Source organism: Panthera leo, chromosome B3 (assembly GCF_018350215.1).
Source record: "Panthera leo isolate Ple1 chromosome B3, P.leo_Ple1_pat1.1, whole genome shotgun sequence".
Classification (NCBI taxonomy): Eukaryota; Metazoa; Chordata; class Mammalia; order Carnivora; family Felidae; genus Panthera; species Panthera leo.
The window spans coordinates 80,546,455-80,568,813 of NC_056684.1; the positions used below are offsets into that span (position 1 = coordinate 80,546,455).

The following is a 22,359-nucleotide window of genomic DNA, read 5'->3' on the forward strand; positions in this document are numbered from 1 at the left end:
ACAGCCAAACCATAAGAGACTCTTAAAAACTGAGAATAAACTCAGGGTTGATGGGGGGTGGGAGGGAGGGGAGGGTGGGTGATGGGCAATGAGGAGGGCACCTATTGGGATGAGCACTGGGTGTTGTATGGAAACCAATTTTACAATAAATTTCATATTAAAAAAAAAGATCAATAATAAAAAAGTTAGAAAACCTGGCTTAAATTCTGAAAGCATAACTTATTTTTAATACTTTCTAAAAGCAGAATCACAATCAGACATGGGAAATGGGAAATAAATCTTACATGACGAGATTCATCATCTGGAAAGTTATCATCACAAAGCCACGCTCCCAAATCAGTTCTCTGGAATTCTGCTGCCACCAAAGCATAAAATTCTAATGTAGGGCCCAAGCCAGTTCCTTCTTCTCCTAAAAATTCAACCTAAAATATGAACAAATTGTGGGGGAAAAGTGAGCTTAAAGAAAATGTTTTAAAATTATCCCATTCTTACCAAATAATACATTTTTTTAATAGCAGAATATTGTAACAACACAGAAGTTTTATTCTAGTTTTTCTAAAAAGTATATTTATTGTACACTATTACACATTTAAACACCATGGTGAACATTGTTCACAAAGTGATCTCTCACACCAACTTTACAAAATAGATTTTCATCCCTTTTGTTACACCAAAGGAAACCAAAGTTTAGATAAAAAGGTTAAATTATTTGCTTGAGGAAATGATAGCACACAGATTTGTCTGTGTGCCTATATGACACCAAAACCTAAACTCTTCCTCTATTCCTGACTTGAGGAAATTACTTCCAAGGTTTTTGTGTCCATACTCTACATATTCCCCAATTATGTGAGAGGCAGCTTACAAAAACATACAGTGCATGGTAAAAAAATAAAATAATTAAGGATTTTCTACTTAGAGGAATATATGGGTAGGAAGAATAAGATGAAAGCAAATAGAGTTTAAAGTGAAAGCCATAAGTCTCATATACTTTCTAAAGATACAGCATATCTGTCATGATCAGTCTCTGATCCAAAAGATAAACTAAGCAGCTGGTTCATATTTGTGACAGAACAGAGATTTCTTTCATTGTTCCTCATAGAAGAAAGAATAAGCATACAGGATATGCTCGACAATGCCTACGATAACATCTCTACAGAAAATACATCATGTTTTATACTGTCATTTATTATAACAGCTCTGAATACAGACCCATGGTATAATGCCAAGCACAGTTTAATATAAAACAGTATGCTCCAAAAAAATGTGTGTATCTAATAGCATAGCTTAATGTACAGGTAAAACTGAGAACATCAAAAAAAATTTTTTTATCTTTATTTATTTTGTGAGAGAGAGAGACAGACAGAGCATGAGCAGGGGAGGGACAGAGAGAGAGGGAGACAGAGAATCTGAAGCAGGTTCCAGGCTCTGAGCTGTCGACACAGAGCCTGATGTGGCACTTGAACTCACAGACCGCCAGATGATGACCTGAGCCAAAGTCCAACGCTTAACTGACTGAACCACCCAGGCGCCCCAAAATTGAGACTACCAAAAAAATCCTTAGTGAGTGCTATTATTCAGTTCAGGCTTCATTAAGCAATGAGAAGTATCCTTCAAAAAGACCAAGCATTCTCCTACCCCAAGAGGGAAGATACTCTTTGCTACTCATCAAATCAAAAGATCCTAACCTTTAAGGAGGTGAGCTGACATCCTATTTCAAAAGATGTTCTATGAGAGGGAAAGGCCTTACACAGAGGGCAGAGAAATCCTTTCCCGTTTCTATCTAATGCAGTTTGCATGCTGTGGAACAAACAGGTTGGCTGGTTCTCTGTCATTCCTGCATACTAAAAGAAATTCTATGTGCAGTACCTCAAGAACTGATTTCCGATCTGCATGTATTTGCATGACATTCTCAGCCCATTCCATCAGAGATTCACCACGTGGAACTTTTACTCTTTCATGCTTGAGACGACCCACTCGAAACTCCCCAGGATCATCTCGCCTTACACTACTGGTGGTCCTTGTTCTTTCCACGGTGGCTTCACGTCGGTTTTGTAACCACACTATTGCTCTGAAATAGAAAAATATTCATGTAGCTGTAACATTCAGTAATAGTTTGAATGTACTACTAAACCAGCAACATAATTCCAAGATAAGAATTTTAAGTTGTATTTTATTAGGTGAGAAAATACAGTAAACTTTTTTATTGTATCAATTATTATTTCCTCTCTGAGTTAAAACATATAAAGCTCTTTTATTATTTTCCTTAAACAAATTGAGGAAGTACTTGGGCCTGCATTTTTCCTCTTTACCTGAGTAATTAACAGATCAAAATAAAGCTCTCTGGTCCAAACCACACAGAACACATAAAAATACACACAAACTGGGGATTAAAGGAATAGCATAGGGAATATAGTCAATAGTACTGTAATAGCATTGTATGGTGGACAGATGGTTGCTACCCTGGTGAGCACAACATAATGTACAGAGTTGCTGAATCATGGTTGCACACCTTCAAGTAATGTAATATGGTGTGTCAACTTCAATTAAAAAAATAGACAAACTTATAATACACAAAAATACAAGCAAATGATTTCTTAACTATCAGAGAAACTATAAAATGGTTAGGCTGACTTAATTATTTATTACTGTGCTACAAACTGAAAAATGCTACTGATTTTAAAGTATTTTCTTTTGGGGATACCCAGCTAGCTCAGTTGGTAGAGTGTGCAACTCTTGATCTTGGGGTTGTTAAGTTCGAGCCCCATATTGGGTGTGGAGGTTACTTAAAGTAAAATCTTTAAAAAATAAAAAAATACTCTCTTTTGGACAATACAGAGCTAACCCACCCTAGAGGGTGGGAGAATCTTGAACTAGAAGGAAGAAAATGAAAGATTTGCTCTCATGTGTGCTACAATTTGTTGTTAATCTCAAGCCAATCAGCTATAAACTCTGAGAATCAGTTTCCTCATCTATAAAACAGAAACCATAACCAATGCCACTTATGACAACAGGGCTATGATCTCATATGTACAAATGATTTGTAAATAGTATAACTATCATTATACTGCTCCATTTTAAATTATAACTTTTCTACTTACATCTACTTCGAAAGTATTCTGGGTACTCAATCATTCAAAAAATATTACTGAATACCTCCAATGTGCTGTACATACTACTTTAGGAACTCTAGCTAGATCAGTGAACAAAAACTGCCAGAAATTCCTGCCCTCATCAAACTTTCATCTAGTGGAAGCAGACAGAAAAAAGAAGTATAAAATTATGTAGTATGTTTGAAGACTGTAAGAAAAAAATGATGGCCAGAAGGAAGGAACCTTTCCATGTTATGTATTCATAAGCGTTTAATCTGGTATTCCTGAGATAATTTATGTAAACTACTTAATAAACTGTATTGTAAATGCTGATGGAAAACACAATACATCTGATCCTTGAGTAACATAGGCTTGAACTGCATGGGTCCACTTATACGTGGAATTTTTTTTTTTTTTTTTTTTTTTTAATAAATAACAGGACTACACATTTTTCTTCCTTATGATTTGGGACCTGGTGGCTCAGTCGGTTAAGCGTCAGACTCCATGAATGAGATCATGGTTCTTGAGTTTGAGCCCAGCATTGGGCTCTGTGCTGACAGCTCAGAGCTTGGAACCTGCTTCAGATTCTGTCTCTCCCTCTCTCTCTGCTCCTTCCCCACTCACGCTCTGTCTCTCTCTCAAAAATAAATGTTAAAAAAAATTTTTTAATAAAAAATGAAACAAAACATATTATTTTCCCTAGCTTACTTGTTTCTAAGAATACAGTGTAGGTGTGCCCAGGTGGTTCAGGCACCCTGAGGTGACTCCTGATTTGAGTCAGGTCACGATCTCACAGTTTGTGAGATCAAGCCCTGTGTCGGGCTCTCTGCTGACAGCATACAGTCTGCTTGGGATTCTCTCTCTCAATCTCTCTCTCTCTCTGCCCCTATCCCTCTCGCTCACACTCCAAATAAACAGACAAATAAAGAAAACTTAAAATACATGTTAACTGTTTATGTCATCAGTAAGACTTCTGGTCAACAGGAGGAGAAGTCAAAAGTTATACTTTTTTAAATATGATTTTCAACAGTGCAGAGGGGTTGGCATCCCTAACCCCACATTGTTCAAAGGTCAACTGTAAGAGAGTACATATCTAACTGGAAACCAAAACGTGTTTCAATACTGATAACTCTTTATAAGAAAACAAGATAATATATTCCTTCCATCAGTCCTGACATAAAGTATACTTGCACATTTTGAGCTTATTTAACATTAAAAAAATATTAAAGGACACATTTCCTACCTTGACGCACCAAATGCTGTACATGTGAAATAAAGCTGTCTAGTTTCAAATGGTATTAGAAAAGGACACTTGCTGGTTAACTGTTCACACCAGTCTGGCAGAGCCCCACTTGCCAATGCCAAAGGTTCCTGTAAATTAACAAAAAACAATGTCTTAAGCCAATTATTTACAAAGACAAAAAGGAGTTCTTAAAAGTAATTAACGAAGAAATTAATGCAGTGGACCATATGGTCTAAATCACTGAATCAGAGAAACAGTAGAGATGGTGGAAGGTAGAAAAGGAAGAAGAGAGAGTACTTGAAAGTCCAAAAGTTACAGACTGAAGAGTTCGACTGAGTTTATTACCTCAATCTGCTGCAAAATTTTTGTTGTGATTTTTTTGCTAGTGAATTCATCTGGTGGAAAAGTAAACTGGGGCTGCTCATCACCTTCTGTAAAAGTAATAAAATTAATAGAAATTTAAACTGACTTCCTTTTTAAAATGCCATAGAAATGAAACAAGGATTCTTACGGACCTTCTTGGGATATTCTTGAATAAGGGTCACTTGCAACTATATAGAGAATACGCAGCAGCTGAAGGACATCTTCCACTCCACAAGAATTCTGACCATTACCGGCTTTGGCCTGAGGTTGTTCTTTCGTCAAATTAAGAATATCACTACTCTGAAGGGTAGAAATGGCCCCCTGGTTTAATCCAGACTTTGTTCCATGCTCACAAAAATCCTATAGAAAAAATTAGCAAACTAGCCATTAATCACATTTTCAAGAAAAGCAATATATCATACTATTAGTATTTGAAAATGCTGAAATTTTTCAAAGAATTGCCTTCTTTTTAAATAAAAACACTATTACCCAAATTGAAAATCAATGTGTTTTAAACCATTAGAGCTCCTGAATAAACTATAACCACTGTAAGCTATAGTTAAAACCATGTACTTAGATCCAATATCACAAATCACATTTGGAATTTTAGTACTTGGCATATTAACAACATTAATTCAACCTCATTTTTTCAAACATGTCCCAATGAACCTTTTTCTTAAGAATCTTAAAAAGCTGCAAACAAAGCACAAAGCCATTCCCAATTGTGTTTTGAAGCCAATATATACCTTATATGCAGCTATGAGCTGAGAACAATTTCTGTTTTTCCTAATACTTTTATTAGTGCCAGTTAATTTCCAGTGGCGCAGGAAAGCGGCGTCTGCATTCTTCTGCAGGTAGGTTATCAAGTCATTCTTTGGTAATTCATCAGTGCCAAGGTACTGTTCCACATGCTCTATAGACCAACAACCCTACAATAGGAAAAACCAAATGTTGGCCTTTCCTGATTAAAAGTCTATGCTATTTCACATGCATTACATAAGGTAGCTTTAAAATCATGCATTTAACCTCATCTAAAGAATTCCATGTTAGTAATTTTTTCCCCTCAAATGTTCAATTAAAAGTAGCAGTTTTTCTTTATTTTTCCCTTTTTTCACTAAGTAGCCAAGAAGACCCATTTAATATAACTTACCATTTTTCCATTTTCCTTCTCTTTGTCAGAATCCTTCATTTCTCTGTACATGATTCTAAACATGAAGATATTTTTCACATTAATTCATAAATCAAATGATTTGTGGTTATTTCCAATAAGGCTTCAATTCTTTGAAAGATATATGAATGATGTCATTCATTAGCCATATGTTTAAACATTAAACTCAGGGAGAATTTATGAAAATAAATGTGTCAAACATGGGGGAAAGTAGCAGAAATCATGTTTCTGAAAAAGAACTACTATTTACAAATTTAGCAGAATTGCAAAGAACGCATACATCAAACCTAGAACTTTTAAAGGTATGAAGTAATACATTATGTCATGTTATAACTTTCATATACTGTTGTAAAAAAGAGATGAGAAATGGTTTGCTTCTGGGCCAAGATAGAAAAATACGATAGGAATAACATGGACCAGGAGCACTTATATTCACACAGGCAGTGAAGATCAAATTTGAAACTTAAGTAAAAATTGAACAGGGTGGGGGAAATACCCTGACAGCCTTGTGTACTCTCTCAAAAGGATCTACATCACTTTATTAGACATTATATAAAATTATCAATGATGTTAACAAAACATCAGAAAAATAAGTTTACATAAGGATGATTGTTAAGTATTATTAAATTATATTAAACTATACTATTATATAAATAACTATTATGGGGAATACTGAACACCCAGACAATATTGAAAACACTTTATGTATATTAATTCATTGATTCCTCACAGCTACTCTCATTTTACAGATTAATAAAATGAGGCACCAAAATATTAAATGTGCCCAAGTTCATTATTCATTACTTGTTCAACAAATGAATGAACAAAGAGAGGTAGATTTAAACTTGCAAACCCCAAAACAAATAACAAATAGAAAATATTTAGTACTTCATACACAATCCCAAAGAGTTCAACAATTATTACATAAGATATTAGTCTAGTTTATTTCTAATTAAACCAGTTGAAACCTTAAACCATTCTACATCATGTGTCAGAAACACTCTTGTCTGCTGCTGTAAACCAAGAGAACAAGAACCATTTTGTTTCTACAGGAAAAAATACAGAACTATAATGCTTCTTGGCTCATGTACCATGAAAATATTTACTTAAAACATTACGTGAAAATCTCTTACGTGTATGTTGGCTCCCAAATACGCCTAAGTTTATCTGATTTCACATTGCCGTTACAGGACAACTGAAGCAATTTTTGTACATAGTAAAAAATAGTTGATCTGAAATTAGTGAGTGGTAATTCAACTTCACGAGTTGTTCCAAGACCTGTTACTTTCAAAGTGAGGGCTAATCGAGGTGATGGAGTACATTCAACTTCTTCTAAGAGCTCTGAATGAGGTGTTCCTAAAAATAAGACATCAAAAAAATTACACTAAAACAAACAGTCCAGAAAGAACACTGCACTGGGAGACAAAGCTACATGGTATCTAAACTCTTCTGCCATTTATTAGCTAAAGACAACAACTACTTAGGACTCTCCTGGCATCAACATTTTCATTTTTTAGAAATGAAAACAATCAACCTAGGTTACTTAAAGATGGCACTAAAGCTGCATTTATGCATACGATAGGGATCTCTCATTATTACAAGAAAACACATGCCACTATCAACAACAGCCAAAGTATGGAAAGAGCCCAAATGTCATCGATGGATGAATGGGTAAAGATGTGGTATATATATACAATGGAGTATTACTCGGCAATCAAAAAGAAAGTATGAAATCTTGTCATTTGGAATTACATGGATGGAACTAGAGGGTATTATGCTAAGTGAAATTAGTCAGAGAAAGAAAAATATCCTATGATTTCACTCGTATGAGGACTTTAAGACACAGAACAGATGAACATAAGGGAAGGGAAGCAAAAATAATATAAAAACAGGAAGGGGAACAAAACAAAAGAGACTCTTAAATATGGAGAAAAAACAGTGGGTTGCTGGAGGGGCTGTGGGAGGGGGGATGGGCTAAATGTGTAAGGGGCATTAAGGAATCTATTCCTGAAATTATTGTTGCACTATATGCTAATTTGGATGTAAATTAAAAAAAAATAATATTAAAAAAAAATTTCATTTAAATTAAAAAAAAAACACATGCTAACTGTATGATTTCAGAAACATTTTATTCTTATAAATGAGAAAACTAAAATTATTCATAATTCTACATCGAGAAAAAAACCACCTACTGAGAAAACCACATACTCTGGTCAATGACCTGCTCATGTTCAATGAGTGGATTGTGAGGTAAACACCCACACTCACACCCACATACAGGTTCATAGTGTATTTGGTGGTGCAATCTTTTTTTATTAGTTCAGGAATTTTTTCCTCGTATCATGATAGAGTCTTTTAAAGTATTACTTTATTCATTGCATGGCATTCATACCATTATACCTTAACTGAACCATATCCCTGTTATTATACATAATAAAGGTCATTTCTAATTTTCTGACAATATAAATAATACTTCTATAGTCATCAGTATATATACATCTGGGTACAGAGCCAGTATTTCTTTGGTATAGACTTTTAGTAGTAACAATATGAAATATATTGCCAAAGAGCTCTACAGAAAATTTGTAGAAATTTATATTGTAGGAATTTATATTCCCTAGCATAGGTTTTTCTTTTTTGAAGGGATCTTGGAATATCTTGATTCAGTCTATACACATCCTCACCATAAAACATTATACTACGAAGCATACTTACTTCCATATTTAACACAGGTATCATTCTATCATGTAAAGAATACATTCTATACTTAATCAACATTTAAGTCTTCCTTAAGGATAATATACTGAGTACAATACTGACGTTTATTGAAGCACACACCAACTGTCATGCTAATAACTTTATATGTTTTGCCTCATTTAAATCTTTTAATTACCTTGTCAAACAGAAACTATTATTCTCTACACGTAAGAGGTGAGAAAATTCAGGCTTACACTGATGATATGCTCAGTATATTAGCTTCCTATTGCTGTTGTGACAAATTACCATCAACCAAGTCGTTTGAAACAACTAGTTCTAGAAGTCAGAAATCTAAAATGGGTTGGCAAGGCTTTGTTCCTTTTTGGAAGCTCCAAGAAAGAATCTGTTTCTTTCCCTTTCCTAGCATCTAGAGGCTGCCCATATTCCATAGTCCATGGCCCCTCATCACTCTCATCTCAGCTTCCTGTTGTCTAATCTCTTTCTCTGTCTCAGACCTTCCTGTATTCCTCTTATGTGGACCCTAGTCATTACACTGGACCTACCCAGATAATCCAGGATAATTCTTCTATCTCATCTGCAAAGTTACTTTTGTCAGGTTAACATTACCTATTCATATATTCTGGAGGTTAGGACCTACATGCCTTTGGGGGATCATAAGTATGCCTACCACAACCAAAACAGACTTGTAAGAAAGAGAGTTACCAGGATGAATAACTCCAGAAACCATAAATGAAACCACTATACAACATTTCTTTTTCTTTTTTGCTTTAAAGAGAAATAGAGCAGAGGAGGAGCAGAGACAAAGGGAGAGAGAGAGAATCCCAAGCAAGCTCCAAAGGGTCAGTGCAAACAAAGCCCAAACCACAAGATCATGACCTGAGCTAAAGTCAGATGCTTAATCAACTGAGGCGCCCCATACAACTTTTCAAAATAAAATCTGAACAGGAATAATTCATAGCAGTTCAGATCTAGTGGAATACAGGATACAAACAATCCACCTTTAAATGAGTCTTCCTTTAAAAATTACACGAATACAAAACACAGTGCTTTAAATATACCGTAATTTGCTCCTTTAAAAATAATCTCATTTTTAAGGACTTGTGGCTGATATACAGTTTTTTTTCCTGAAAACTTTTACTTATCAACCTGCACATATAAATAGCCACTTACTTTCCTGATTAGATATAACTACCTTCTTTGGTATATATTAAATTTAAATCACAAAAACTAAAACACACAGTACCTGGGGGCGGAATCTCTAGATCAGTTGTTTGTTGGACATTAGTCCGACCAGGTCTAGGATCAAAAGCAGGAACCAAAGCAGAAAACTGCCGCTTAAGCACATAATCATCATCCCATGTTCTCCGACGTCCTCCTTTAGTTTCATACTCTTCTTCTTCCTATTAAAATAAAATTCCACATACAGACAAACAAGATAAAACTTTTCATTATTGCAGAAGTGATGTGCTATCTATTTCTTTTTTTAAGTTGATTTATTTATTTAGGGAGAGAGAGTGTGTGTGCAAGTGAGCAGGGGAGTGGCAGTCAGAGAGGGAGAGAGAGAATCCCAAGCAGGCTCCAGCTGTCAGCACAGAGCCAACATGGGGCTCAAACTCACGAACCCTGAGATTACCTGAGCTGAAATCAAAGAGCCGGATGTTTAATCGACTGAGCCACCCAGGTGCCCCAATGTGCTATCTTTAAAATAAGGTATATAATAAATACTTCCCTATAGGCATTACACTTCCTTATTTAGCTTTATTTCTTAAACACACAATGAGCCAATATAAACATGTATAGGCACATACATTTCTTAATGATTTAAGCTTACCAAAAAGTAAGTTGCCTTAGTGGTGGTTACATAGAACTACACATGATAAAATGACAAAGAACCACATACATACATTGCACCAGTATCAATTTCATGATTTTGATATTATACTCTAATTAGGTACGATGTAACCACTGGAAGAAATTGGGCAAAGGGCACAAGACTGCCCTAGTATCTTTGCAATTTCCTGTGAATCTGTGAATTTATTATTTTTAAATAAGTTGCTTTTTAAAAAATGAAAATTTTATTACATACTGAATTATATACAAAATATAATGCTAGGAAGTTGCTTTAAATAATGACGGGACAGATAAATCAAACACGTTTGATAAAGTGCTAGTAACCACTAGAATCAGATGACGTGTTAGTGGGATTCCATGCACTATTCTACTTTTAGAATGTTTGAAAATTTCCCTAATTCAAGTTTTGAAGGAACATTTTCTCCTCCCCTTCACTATTACTATCAACAAAAAAAGAGTTCAATGAATTATAGATGTTGTAAATGTCTGATGTAAAAAGTAACAATTATGTATGTACTTAGAGAGACACACATAGCCCCTCATGTTCTGAATACTTAATTAAAATTAACTTTTAGAACAATCAAAGGTATACTTGATAGCTCTGTAGCCAGAACGTTTGGGTTTTAGTCCTAGATCCAAAACTTCTATGTTTGACCTTTACCAATCACTTCATCTGAAAATCAAGACTAATAAGAACCCTCAAAAAGTTGTCAAAAGGTTTTAATTAGTTAATACACTTAAAGTATTGAAAACAGTGCCTAGGACTCAACTAATGATCAATAAATGTTTAGCTAATAGACTAATATTATCTCTACTACTGAAAACTATAAATCTTAGATTGTAGCAATTAATCATTTTAATATATGTTCACTGCTACCCAAGGGTCAAGATGAAGGGTTTTCAAACAAGAAACTCCTTTATGCATTATGCCAGAGCAACCATGGACTCTATCTAGAAAACAGAACCCAAGCAGTAAGGGAAATTTCTTTTTGCTAATTCTATCTGGTAGCTAGCTTCTTACCCCCACCCCAATCTCCATATATTTTTCTAGACATTTTGGTTGATGCCTTACTCTGAAAGGAAGAAAAATACACTGAAGGGAAGATAACCATTAAGATATTACCTGCTCCCCAATAGGTCGGCTCCCTGCTCCAGCAGGGACTTGTGGCAGCTGCGAGGTGACAGCATGGTGTGTTACATCAGAGCGGGAGCCAGCTCGACGCTGTAGGGATGGACGTCTCAGAATCTGAAATAAGAAAATGTGAACAGACATGTCTAATTATTTAACACCTATATATATCCCCATTCAGACTTAACCTCAAACTATCAGCCCCTATTATCAAAACTATCTTTAAAACACTTCATATTCATTAGTCATCTTCAGAAAATTGAATGCTTTATATTCAACTTACATTGTATACTAACCTTCACAAGAAATATGCTACTGTAATGTTTTTAAGTAATATATACTAAAAGCATTTCTTGAGAGTTTTTCACCCCATTAAAACCCAACTTTATGAAATTTTTAAAAATCTACTAAAATTTTATAAAGAGAAATAAAAAATAATACAAGTTTTAATAAAGGGTATTTGCAGGCAAAAGTTCAGTTTGAAGACAATCATAGTGGTTAGATATTAAGAGTCTAGATCAAACTTTCTAAGTTTGGGTTCCCATTTTTGTACTTAACCTAACTAATTAGGACATACTTTTTTTTTTTCTATGCTCTACCTCATAGATGTAAGGACTGATGAAAATAATACATAGATACTGCCTGCAAAACACTACGTACTAAAATATAATTATTGTGGAAGAACCATGAAAATTATATTGTTTAGGATTAGTGCAGTTCTTTACACTTTTAAATCAGTCAAAACATCAGCATGTGACATTGTAGTATTTTCCAAATACTGTAAAACCTTGGATTGCAAGTAACTTGTTCTGCCGGTGTTCTGCAAGACAGCATTTCTAATAAATTTTAACTTGCTAAACAAGCAATGTCTTGCCATATGAGTAGTATATGATGCCAAATGTCACATGATCACAACTGAGTCAATGGTTCTTCTCTCTCACTGTGGATTGGAGATGATCATCTCCCATGCTCGGATGCTTGGTCTCAGGTCACGGTGTTTGGCAGAAATGTGATTTTTTAGAATGTTGGAAGGTACCCACAACTGGCACTAGTGTATTTGTTGTCACTTCAAAGCACCTATGGACAGTCCTTTGCTTTTCCATACAAGCATAAGCTTAGGAATGCTTTGCTTCATTCTAGGTCAGGCTGCCTGCAGATATAGACCCTTTCCTCAGCTGCCTTATTGCCGGTTACATTTAATAGAGTATATGACAAGAGTTTATTAATACTATACTGTAGTCAACATCCATGCAAGTGCATACCATGGCCCCCCTGCAGAAAAAGGTTGAAAAGAAAGGTAGTAAGGAGACGACTACAGTCAAAATTAAGAAGGAAATCATCAAGAAGTACAAATGAGGTAAGCAAGTGGCTGAAACTGCAAGATTTCATAAGAAGTTTACGTCTGCATCTGGTCTACAGATGAGGAGGAGAGAAAGGCAGAGAAATCCCTCCCCTCAATGAGATTAGGGAAATGTGTAAAATGTGGGAAACTGCAAAATTGTGTAGAAAAGCACCATCCGAATAAGGCTATAGCAATGTGAGCAATGAATCTGTTTAACAACAATGCAATGTTACATTTTGTGAAATCCTCAAAAGGAGGCAAAAGCATGTGTCATTGGATAGTTTCCTCGTTAAAGTTGCACAAAAAGAAAAAGATTCCATCGAACCAACAGCAGTGATTCCGTTAGTTCCGTTAGTGATAGTGAAAGTCATCCTGCATAATAACCCTCCTCTCCCTTGTCTCCCTCACACCAGCCACGAAGGTTTTCAAAGGTAAGTGCAGGTTAACTTATCTTCCTTCTTATTTTGTATTTTCTTTATTATTCTGTATTACATTACAGTATTGTAATCATTTTTTATATGAATATTTTTGGGTTGTGGAACAAATCATCTGAATTTCCATTATTTCTTATGGGGAAATTCACTTTGATATGCAAGTGCTTTGGATTACAAGCATGTTTCTGCAATGAGTTATGCTTGTAAACCAAGGTTTTACTGTATAACCGATATATTTTCTTTTAAGGGAGAAATGCTCAGATTAAAAGTGCTTTTCTTAATTAACCACGTTTTTCATACTCATGCCATTATTTCCTTGCTTCACAGTTTAACCAGGACTTTGCTTTTCCTCTCTTCATTCCAATTATTAACATCTTATATTAGTTAAGAGAATGGGAGACACTCTCTCTACCATAACCTCCTCGTATTCTTGGTCCTCCTGATTGTCATCTTCATTCTCATCATCTTCCTCATCTGGCTCAGGCAAGTCTTCATCATCATCTAGCTCAGCTAATAGAGTACTGGCACGGCAGCTATCCAGGAAATCTGGAAAAGAAAACCAACAACCTTACTGTCAACACAATTAACAAAGCATGATAAGGTAACTTTGCATATTGGTTTTACAAAACAAAAGTAAAATTCAAGACAGACAAGTATAAAGACCACATTTAGCAATGCCACCCTTCTACCACCATGAAGACAAAATGAGTAATACTGGTCACAAGCATGGCAGAAAACAACAGGATAAAGTTTGACCATAAACTAAATCCAAGTCCACAAAATCATAATATAAAAAAAGGTCAGCAGTACGGGCTAGGTTTAAAAATAAGAATCCTATCACCATTCTCTTTATAAGTCACAGGAAGCACAACATGGTGCAAAGAGAACACTTTGGAGTCATTCGCTCTCAAGAAATATCTCTATTGAGTACCTACTCTGTTCTAAGAACCGTGATAGGCACCAGATATACCTAGTTGTGAACAAAACAGACCTGGTCCGAGCCCCCATGGAACTTATAGGGGAGAGAGACATTTAAAAAACAAACAAATGAATATATAAATAGGAACTGGGGTGCCTGGGCAGTACAGTCGGTTAAGTGTCCAACTCTGGCTCAGGTCATGATCTCGCCATCTGTGAGTTCAAGCCCCATGTCAGGCTCTGTGCTGATAGCTCAGAGCCTGGAGCCTGCTTCAAGTTGTGTGTCTCCCTCTTTATCTGCCCCTTCCCCGCTCACACTCTGTCTCTCTCAAAAATAAACATTAAAAAATAATAATGAATCAATAAATAGGAACTGTAAAAGACTGTAGGAAGGAAAAGACAGAATAAAGTTAATCTGAGAGACCTGGGATGTTCATAACTGCTTAAGGACACTACCTATCTACTATGGAGTAACATATGTACCATCTTTCCTATTATTTATATTCCCCCCAACCCCCAATGAAGACTGTATCAGATAAACATCGTCCCACATAATGAAGATGCTGATGAGCTGTTCTTCACAAGAAATGAAAAGAAAAAGTAATAATGAGGCTAAAACAGAAGTTTTTACTGGATACAAAAGAAAAAACAAACTTCTATGGATAAAAAGGCACACTCTATATTCCAAAAGAACATTCAGAAGACAATTTATAACTGCTTTGTAGAATCTTCTATCTGCAAACCTCTGAACCAAATACATGTTTTTTAAGTCTAATAATTACACAGGACTGAAATTCAATACCTTTTATTAGAAGGCTAGTAGAAGAATGAGGCCCAATACTATAAGCAATTAGTTTCTAAGGCACATATTTTTTTAACATTTTCATATTCTGGAGTCAGAATGTGTCTTACAAGCAATGGCAAGTCTCAGCTGAATTGTCAACATTTTCTCCTTAGTGACATAAAATAATTATAATTATTGCCATCTTAAATTTGATGAAATATATTACCCTTAACCCATGTAAGGTACCATCCTGCAATTTAGGAGTGGTCCTCATAAACGTGATGTGGTAGTACACACACAAAATCAATTCCACTTTTGGTGTATTTTCAAAGGAACATAATCTGACTGAAATTCCATCTCTCACATGTTATAATTCACTGAAGCCAACGGCTTTTTTTTTTTTACTCATCTTCTTATTTAAACAGCTCCTTATTTCATAGATTTGACCATATCACAGAATCATGTTCCTCGAAACCTAATACAGTAAAAGTTTGCATACATAAAAATTATTCTGTAAGGCAAATGTTACTCTGATCCTTGACAGCAGCACCCTTAAGATAAATCTTCTAGTTTTAGGAATGTAAAAAAAGGAATTTATAATCATGTAACATTAATTTTCAAAAGGCAAATGGGAGCCCTAATACTTTTTTAATATTCTTTACCACCAGCATACCCACAACATTTTTAAGTTTCACATAATCAAGAATTAAAGTTTCAATGAAGTTAACATGTAACCAATGAGTAGGGAGGGGCAGAGGGGCGCCATGAGAAAAACTAGAGTAGAATATAGCTTATTAGATGAATTTACATTACTTTGGTGTAATCATCATCATAATTTTGCTATATACACATTTAATAGGTAAGGTAGATACAGAGAAATGTAATGATCTTCCTAAAACCAGAGAACATGAGATCCAATTCTTGGCTTGAAATAGGGGAGGACACATTCAGAGGAAAACAAACACACATGAAAATAAGATTTACACACTCCATGTTAACTAACTAGAACTTAAATAAAACTTTGAAAAAAAAAAAAAAAGGATTTATATAAAAGAGTACTTAAACTGTATCTTCATATAAATGTTCTTATATTTGAAATTACCGAATTTAATTTTTATTTTTTTTATCTTTTTTTATTTTTTTCTTTATTTTTTCTTTATTATTATTTTTTAAATGTTTATTTATTTCTGAGAGAGAGAGTGAGACAAAGCATGAGTGGAGGAGGGCCAGAGAGAGGGAGACACAGAATTGGAAGCAGGCTCCAGGCTCCGAGCTGTCAGCACAGAGACCGATGCGGGGCTCGAACTCACGGACCGTGAGATCATGACCTGAGCCGAAGTCGGACGCCCAACCGACTGAGCCATCCAGGAGCCCCTCAAATTTAATTTTTAAATAGAACAGGCACTGGCATCAAGAATGTACGTACGTATGTATGTATGTATGTATGGTAAAAGATATTCCAAAACAATAATGACGGAAGTGCAACCTTTTTGAAAGGCAATTCAGCAATTACTTCTTTTAAAAATCTTAAGGAAATATCTTAAGGATATTAAGTATCTTAAGGAAATATACAAAAATACAGTTCAAGATGCGGATTCATAACAATGTTTATGGTAATGAAAGGGTGTGATTTAAAGGTCCAAAATGGAGAATTTATTACATAACAATTGCATAGTCTAACAGTGGAATATATGGCAGCCACTTCAAACACTGGAGAAATCCATCAAACAATATGAAAATAATTTTACAAGGTACTAAGTGAAAGGAGCTGTCTGGAAAGATGATCCCTTTATGGGAAAACCAGAAGAGCCAGGTATAAAGTTCAGTCACCAATGGCCAATAATTTAATCACTGTGCTTAAGTCATGAAGCCTCAAAAAACAAACAAACAAAACCCAAAATGGGGGGCTCAGAGAGCTTCCAGGCTGGTAGTGTCCCTAAATACCAAGAGTACAAATGTGCCTGTGCGTGGGACCTTCCTGACCTCACCCTATGCATCTCTTCCATCTGGCTGATCCTGAGTTATATCCTTTTTATAAGAAAAGGGGTAATCCTGTAGTAAATAAAATATTTTCCTGAGTCCCATGAGCTGCTCTAGCAAATTAATTGAACAGGAGGAGAGGGCCAGAAGAGCCTCCAATTTATAGCCAGTCTTTAGCACAGATGACAACCTGGCCTTGCAATTAGTGTCTGAAAGGGTGGGGAGATAATGTTATGGGGCTGAGGCTTTTACCTGTGGGATCTGACACTATCTCCAGGTAGTTAATAGTGCCAGAAGTGAGAAACTTGAGTTAAACTGTATGACCCCCCAGATAGTGTCTGAAAACTGCCCAATGTGGGAAAACATTTGGTAATCAGCAGTGGCAGCAGAAAGTGTTGAGAGCAGAGGAGGCACACAGGGGGAGTGTTTTTCCTCTTACATTACAGTGTACAAAGAATATCACTTTACAAAGCCTTTTAATCTATTACACTTCTATTCTTCTCTGATAAAGGTGTCAACTATCTTTGTTGTTATGATTCTCCCAATAAAACTTCGTTAGTGGACCAAAAAAAAAGGAGAGCACAGAAGTTCCCAGATACCTGCTTATAATCAGATAATTTAATAGTCCCTTATAGCACTGAGTTTTTTCATCATACATGAAGATGCCATATCTTTAAGAAGAGAGAATTACTACTTTCTAATCAAAAGTTAAAACAACATAGCAGAGGGGCGTCTGGGTGGCTCAGTTGGTTGTCTGACTCTTGGTTTTGGCTCAGGTCATGATCTCATGGTTCATGAGTTCGAGCCCCACAACAGGCTGTGTGCTGACAGTGTAAAGCCTGCTTGAGATTCTCTCTCTCCCTTCCTCTTGGCCCTTCCCACACTCTATCTCTCTCTCAAAATAAAAAAATAAACTTAAAAAAAACAGCAGGAAAACATAGTAAAAGCATTCACTAAACAAACACCTAAATATTTTAAACTATAACTTACCATATAACGAATATTCTGCTTCCTGACCTGTGTCACTCTCACTGGAGGTTGACGTGAGACTGGTGGTTAAAGTATTACTTAAGGACTGACCAACTGATAAAACTGTTGTTGCTGTGGCTACATTGCTGCTGCTAGTCACACTGGATGTTGACATTGTCACTGTTGATGTGGTACCAGGAGTCGTCAAATTGGGGAAACTCTGAGCACCCATGAGAGGAGAAGCTAAAGATAAAAAATGAAGCAAATCAGGACTGATGAGATTGCATAAACCTCAGAAAAAACTAGGTTGTATATTTAGTAAAAAAGAATGAAATCATGAAACACTAATTATTAAAAGGCTGAAAAGCAACAACTTTGGGAACCCAACTGAAATCCAACTACAAGTCCTTGTTTTTACAGCCCTGTTATTTTCCAAGAAATTAAGCCTTGCGTTTTTAGAAAGGGAAACAGGCAATGAATTAATTCCCAGTCATGTTTTCCAAAGGAATTACTTTGACCAGTTAGCTTAAATTAGAATTAAAGAACTTTTAGAAGATAGTAGCAATTTAGGACCTAAGGAAAAGTTAAACCAGTGTGATGCTCTGATTTCAGTTGACTATGATAAAATTTAATAGTCATCTATTTCCTCATGCAGCTGAAGTTAACAATTTATCATAGAAGAGTGAAAAATAGAAGTGTGTTATTGTTTCATCCTTTCAGATTACAAGGTTCTTTATTATACCTGAACTGAATTCTTAAGAGATCACGATTCTATAGAACTTAACTCCATATTCCTAAAGTGCTAAATTTGACGTGGTTGTATGTAACACGGTTAACGATCTAGTTAACGACTGTAGTCAGAACCCACTGAACAAGAAACCCTACTTTGCAATCCCTCAGAGTGGAAAAACCATTGGGTTCCATAAGGAAAAGCTCACTTACTTGCTGTGCTCATCACATTCCTCCCCAAAGTATTAGTGTTGTTATCACTGCTGCTTCGGCTTAGATTCATGTTGTTCGTGGCATTAGTCCGTGCTATGTTTGCCACTCTCCTCACAAAACTCTCCAAGCTAGATGTTTCTCTTGAGGACAGATTAGGTACACTTGCACTAGAGCTCATAGGGGCCCCAGCAGCCAACAAAGAACTTACTGACAGTCTGTTACTTGCTGAAGAGCTAAGGGGTCGTTGTGAAGCTGCTTCTTTATTAGTTAACTCAGACACTGAACTAACATCAGGAGAACTAACACTAACAATTCCCATGGATATTGCACTAGACTCCCCAGGAGTGCGAACAGAACTATCAGGGCCTAACTTTCTTTCAGCATTTTCACTTCCCGTTTCCGCGGTTAAGGTGCTGGTGCTTGCACTGGATGATGACCCTACTTCTGTTTGAGGGACGTTTTCAGCAGATGAAAGAACAACAATTGGTTCATGGACATCAGCTCCTGAAACTATACTGTGTTCCATTACAATTTCTGATCTCCGTTCCGTTTTGGTCGAACCCAAGCTGATGTCGCTGCTACTGGCCACGCTACACACAGAACTGCTGCTTCCTTTTCTACTTGAGGAGCCTGCAGCAGCAGATGTCTTGTCTGGACAGTTGTTTTTCACCAAGCTGCTCCATGATTGCGTTGTGCCTGAAACAGTGGATGAAACAGGTTTGGGTGATGCCACTGTATCAGGGTCGTACCCTGGTGCAAGCTTGAGGTCAAATTTTCCTTCTGCGCCCATACGGTAAGAGTTTGAGCCACCAGCATCCCAGGTGACATCAATCCAGCCTGGAAAGGGACAGGAGTTTGTGAGACCCAGCAGAAAGCAGATAGGAGCGTGTCAGACAGTAGCTCCACAATATGGGATCAGCTTTTCATCAGTGCTGTACTTCTCTGAATTTCTACAGTCATTTAAGGTCTGCCAACTAAAATTAAACTCTTCCTTTTATTTCTCTCATTTCTGAACTGCTTGCTCTGCTGATATCTGAAAACAATGTAAGGGTCATGTTTACATCTACGGGCCTATCTTTTAAGGGGAAGAACTGTTAAAAAACCGTAAACAGATGGACACAAATGGTGAAAGAAATACTGCAAGGTCAGTTAAATAGAGATGAAATCTAAATAAAAAGGTTTTTTAATTGCTAAATAGAACTATGTAGTCAAATGTTCTTTACAGAAAAAAAGTTCTGACTCACCATTAATTTTTAAGTTTGGGCTAAATCCTAATAATTGGCAAACAAAATATCCATATATCACTGCATAAATTTTAGGTCACTAGCTCAAATAACACTAAGTTAGCATTTCAATTGTGTTCTCAAAGTTCAGTGGTTACTTGGTTTTCTTATGATTAAGTTTAAAAAATTTAAATACACACAGAAAATTCTGAAAACAAAAATTTTAAAGTATGCTAAGCTCTTTTATTAGAACCTATAAGCTAAATCTAATAATGTATAAAGAACTAATGAATAGTTCATTATTCATACATATTATACATGATATTCAATGTATATTTACTTGTAAACAATACTTGTTCTTTAAAAAAAAAAAACAGTAACTTCTAAAAGCAGTAAAATAAATTGCCTATTAGGAAAATAATAAAAATTTTACAATCTTATTTTAGTGTTATAAGCTAACTACTGCAAGGGAAAAAACACAACACAAAAAACATATGTATTTTTAAAAATATAACCAGTCTTTATAAAGTTTGAAGTTACTTTATGCATACATGCAGGTACCCCCGTGCATGTTCACATGTGCACACAACACATAATAAGTTCATGTATATTTATGATGACAGGCTAAGAGGGGTGTAAGTAATACTGAATTACCTGTGGGGATTATATGCTTAGGAGTTCTAGGAGATGAAAACTACCTGCCCCAAATCTACAACACCTAGTTCTGATGAGATTTCAATGGTCTCCATTTAGTCTATATGCTGAAGTAACTTCTGAAGAACCAGCACTCAACTATCTCTTCTGCAACATGGAACAGTGTGAATAAAGGCTCAAAAACGTATCCCAATTCCAAATGAAATTAATATTTATATTGCATTAATCAGTCTAAAAATATACTGATAATTTATTTCCTAACAATCATCAAGATCTGTAATTGTATGTTTATCGGCTTCATTCAGAAGGCAGGGTATCATACTATTTGGGGGACCATTGTATATCTGAAGTCCAACAAAGTACCTTTACATTGCAGGGACTCTCACATTTGTGGAATACATGAAAAAAATGGATATTCCCACTGACACATAGATTCTTTAGGAAGGATTTAATTGATAATAATATGGAAAATAATTTTTAAATGTAAACTATATTAGTATTGAGAGTGTAATTAAATTGCTATCTAAGGGGAACCAAGAAAGGACACATACATACTATCCATATAAGTGCATAGGTACAAAACTCTGAGCTCCCACTATGCCCGAAAGACAGGAAAAAAGATAACTAGCCATATTAGAAACAGTTAGTTCAGGGGTGCCTGGCTGGCTCAGTCGGTCGGTAGAGAGTACAACTCTTGATCTAGGGGTTGTGAGTTTGAGCTCCATGTTGGATGTAGAGATTACTTAAAAGTAAAATTTAAAGAAAAAAAAAGAAGAAGAAAGAAAAGGAAATCACTGGTTTATTTATAAGCTAAGTACTCTCTCTGACATAAAAATTTTCATGTGAGACTTAATAAGAATGGCCACTTTGGTCAGCCACAATTCTGAACTCTACATTAGATTAGCAAAAGTAAGCTTTTCTTACATACTAAATTTTATAATTAAGATTCCCATTTTCCTAGACAGCTGCTTCAGCTGACTGCAGCCTGAGAAAAATAAACTGCATTCATATAGCCCCAACTAGCTAACACACTTAAAAGCCCAAACAATTTAGGAGAAATGGAATATTAATGGAGTATTATTAAGATGTCTAAAAAACATTTAAAATTTCTGGGTTGGGGCGCCTGGGTGGCTCAGTCAGCTGGGCGTCCGACTTCAGCTCAGGTCATGATCTGAGCGCCGCATCAGGCTCCGTGCTAACAGCTCAAAGCCTGGAGCTTTCTTCACATTCTGTATCTCCCTCTCTCTCTGCCCCTCCCCTGTTCATGCTCTGTCTCAATAATAAATTTAAAAAACATTAAAAAATTTTTTTTTTTTAGTTTCTGGGTTGAAGGTACTAATGTCATCTCAACTATTATTGGTTTTTATGAACTTTGGCAGTTACATATATGTTCATTCACCATAACCCTGCTAAAATGGCAATGATTTGCAATTAGAGTATAACTATATAGAAATACATTAGGTAGTAAGGTAATTCAAGGAATAGAACCTTAAAAACAAAAAAACCAAGAGTTTATTTAGGTAAATAAATGCCCAGAGCACACAGAACATGA

At 35.7% G+C, this 22,359-nt stretch overlaps 1 protein-coding gene across 6 annotated transcripts in view; it reads right to left on the bottom strand.

The window, feature by feature from the left end:
- The window catches only part of HECTD1 (HECT domain E3 ubiquitin protein ligase 1), a 92,959-nt gene that overhangs the window by 9,789 nt on the left and 60,811 nt on the right, over nt 1-22,359 (bottom strand). For 2 of the 6 annotated variants that reach the window (XM_042942904.1, XM_042942906.1), the window contains exons 25-37: nt 18,931-19,767; nt 18,010-18,231; nt 13,750-13,883; nt 11,556-11,678; nt 9,825-9,981; nt 6,997-7,219; nt 5,846-5,900; nt 5,442-5,624; nt 4,848-5,055; nt 4,678-4,763; nt 4,333-4,460; nt 1,867-2,068; nt 285-422 (exon numbers count right to left, since the gene is read on the bottom strand). In XM_042942904.1, the coding sequence (XP_042798838.1) occupies nt 285-422; nt 1,867-2,068; nt 4,333-4,460; nt 4,678-4,763; nt 4,848-5,055; nt 5,442-5,624; nt 5,846-5,900; nt 6,997-7,219; nt 9,825-9,981; nt 11,556-11,678; nt 13,750-13,883; nt 18,010-18,231; nt 18,931-19,767 (2,696 nt within the window). The remainder of the gene's footprint in view (nt 1-284; nt 423-1,866; nt 2,069-4,332; nt 4,461-4,677; nt 4,764-4,847; nt 5,056-5,441; nt 5,625-5,845; nt 5,901-6,996; nt 7,220-9,824; nt 9,982-11,555; nt 11,679-13,749; nt 13,884-18,009; nt 18,232-18,930; nt 19,768-22,359) is intronic. The other 4 variants (XM_042942908.1, XM_042942907.1, XM_042942910.1 and 1 more) reach the window with 4 other exon arrangements.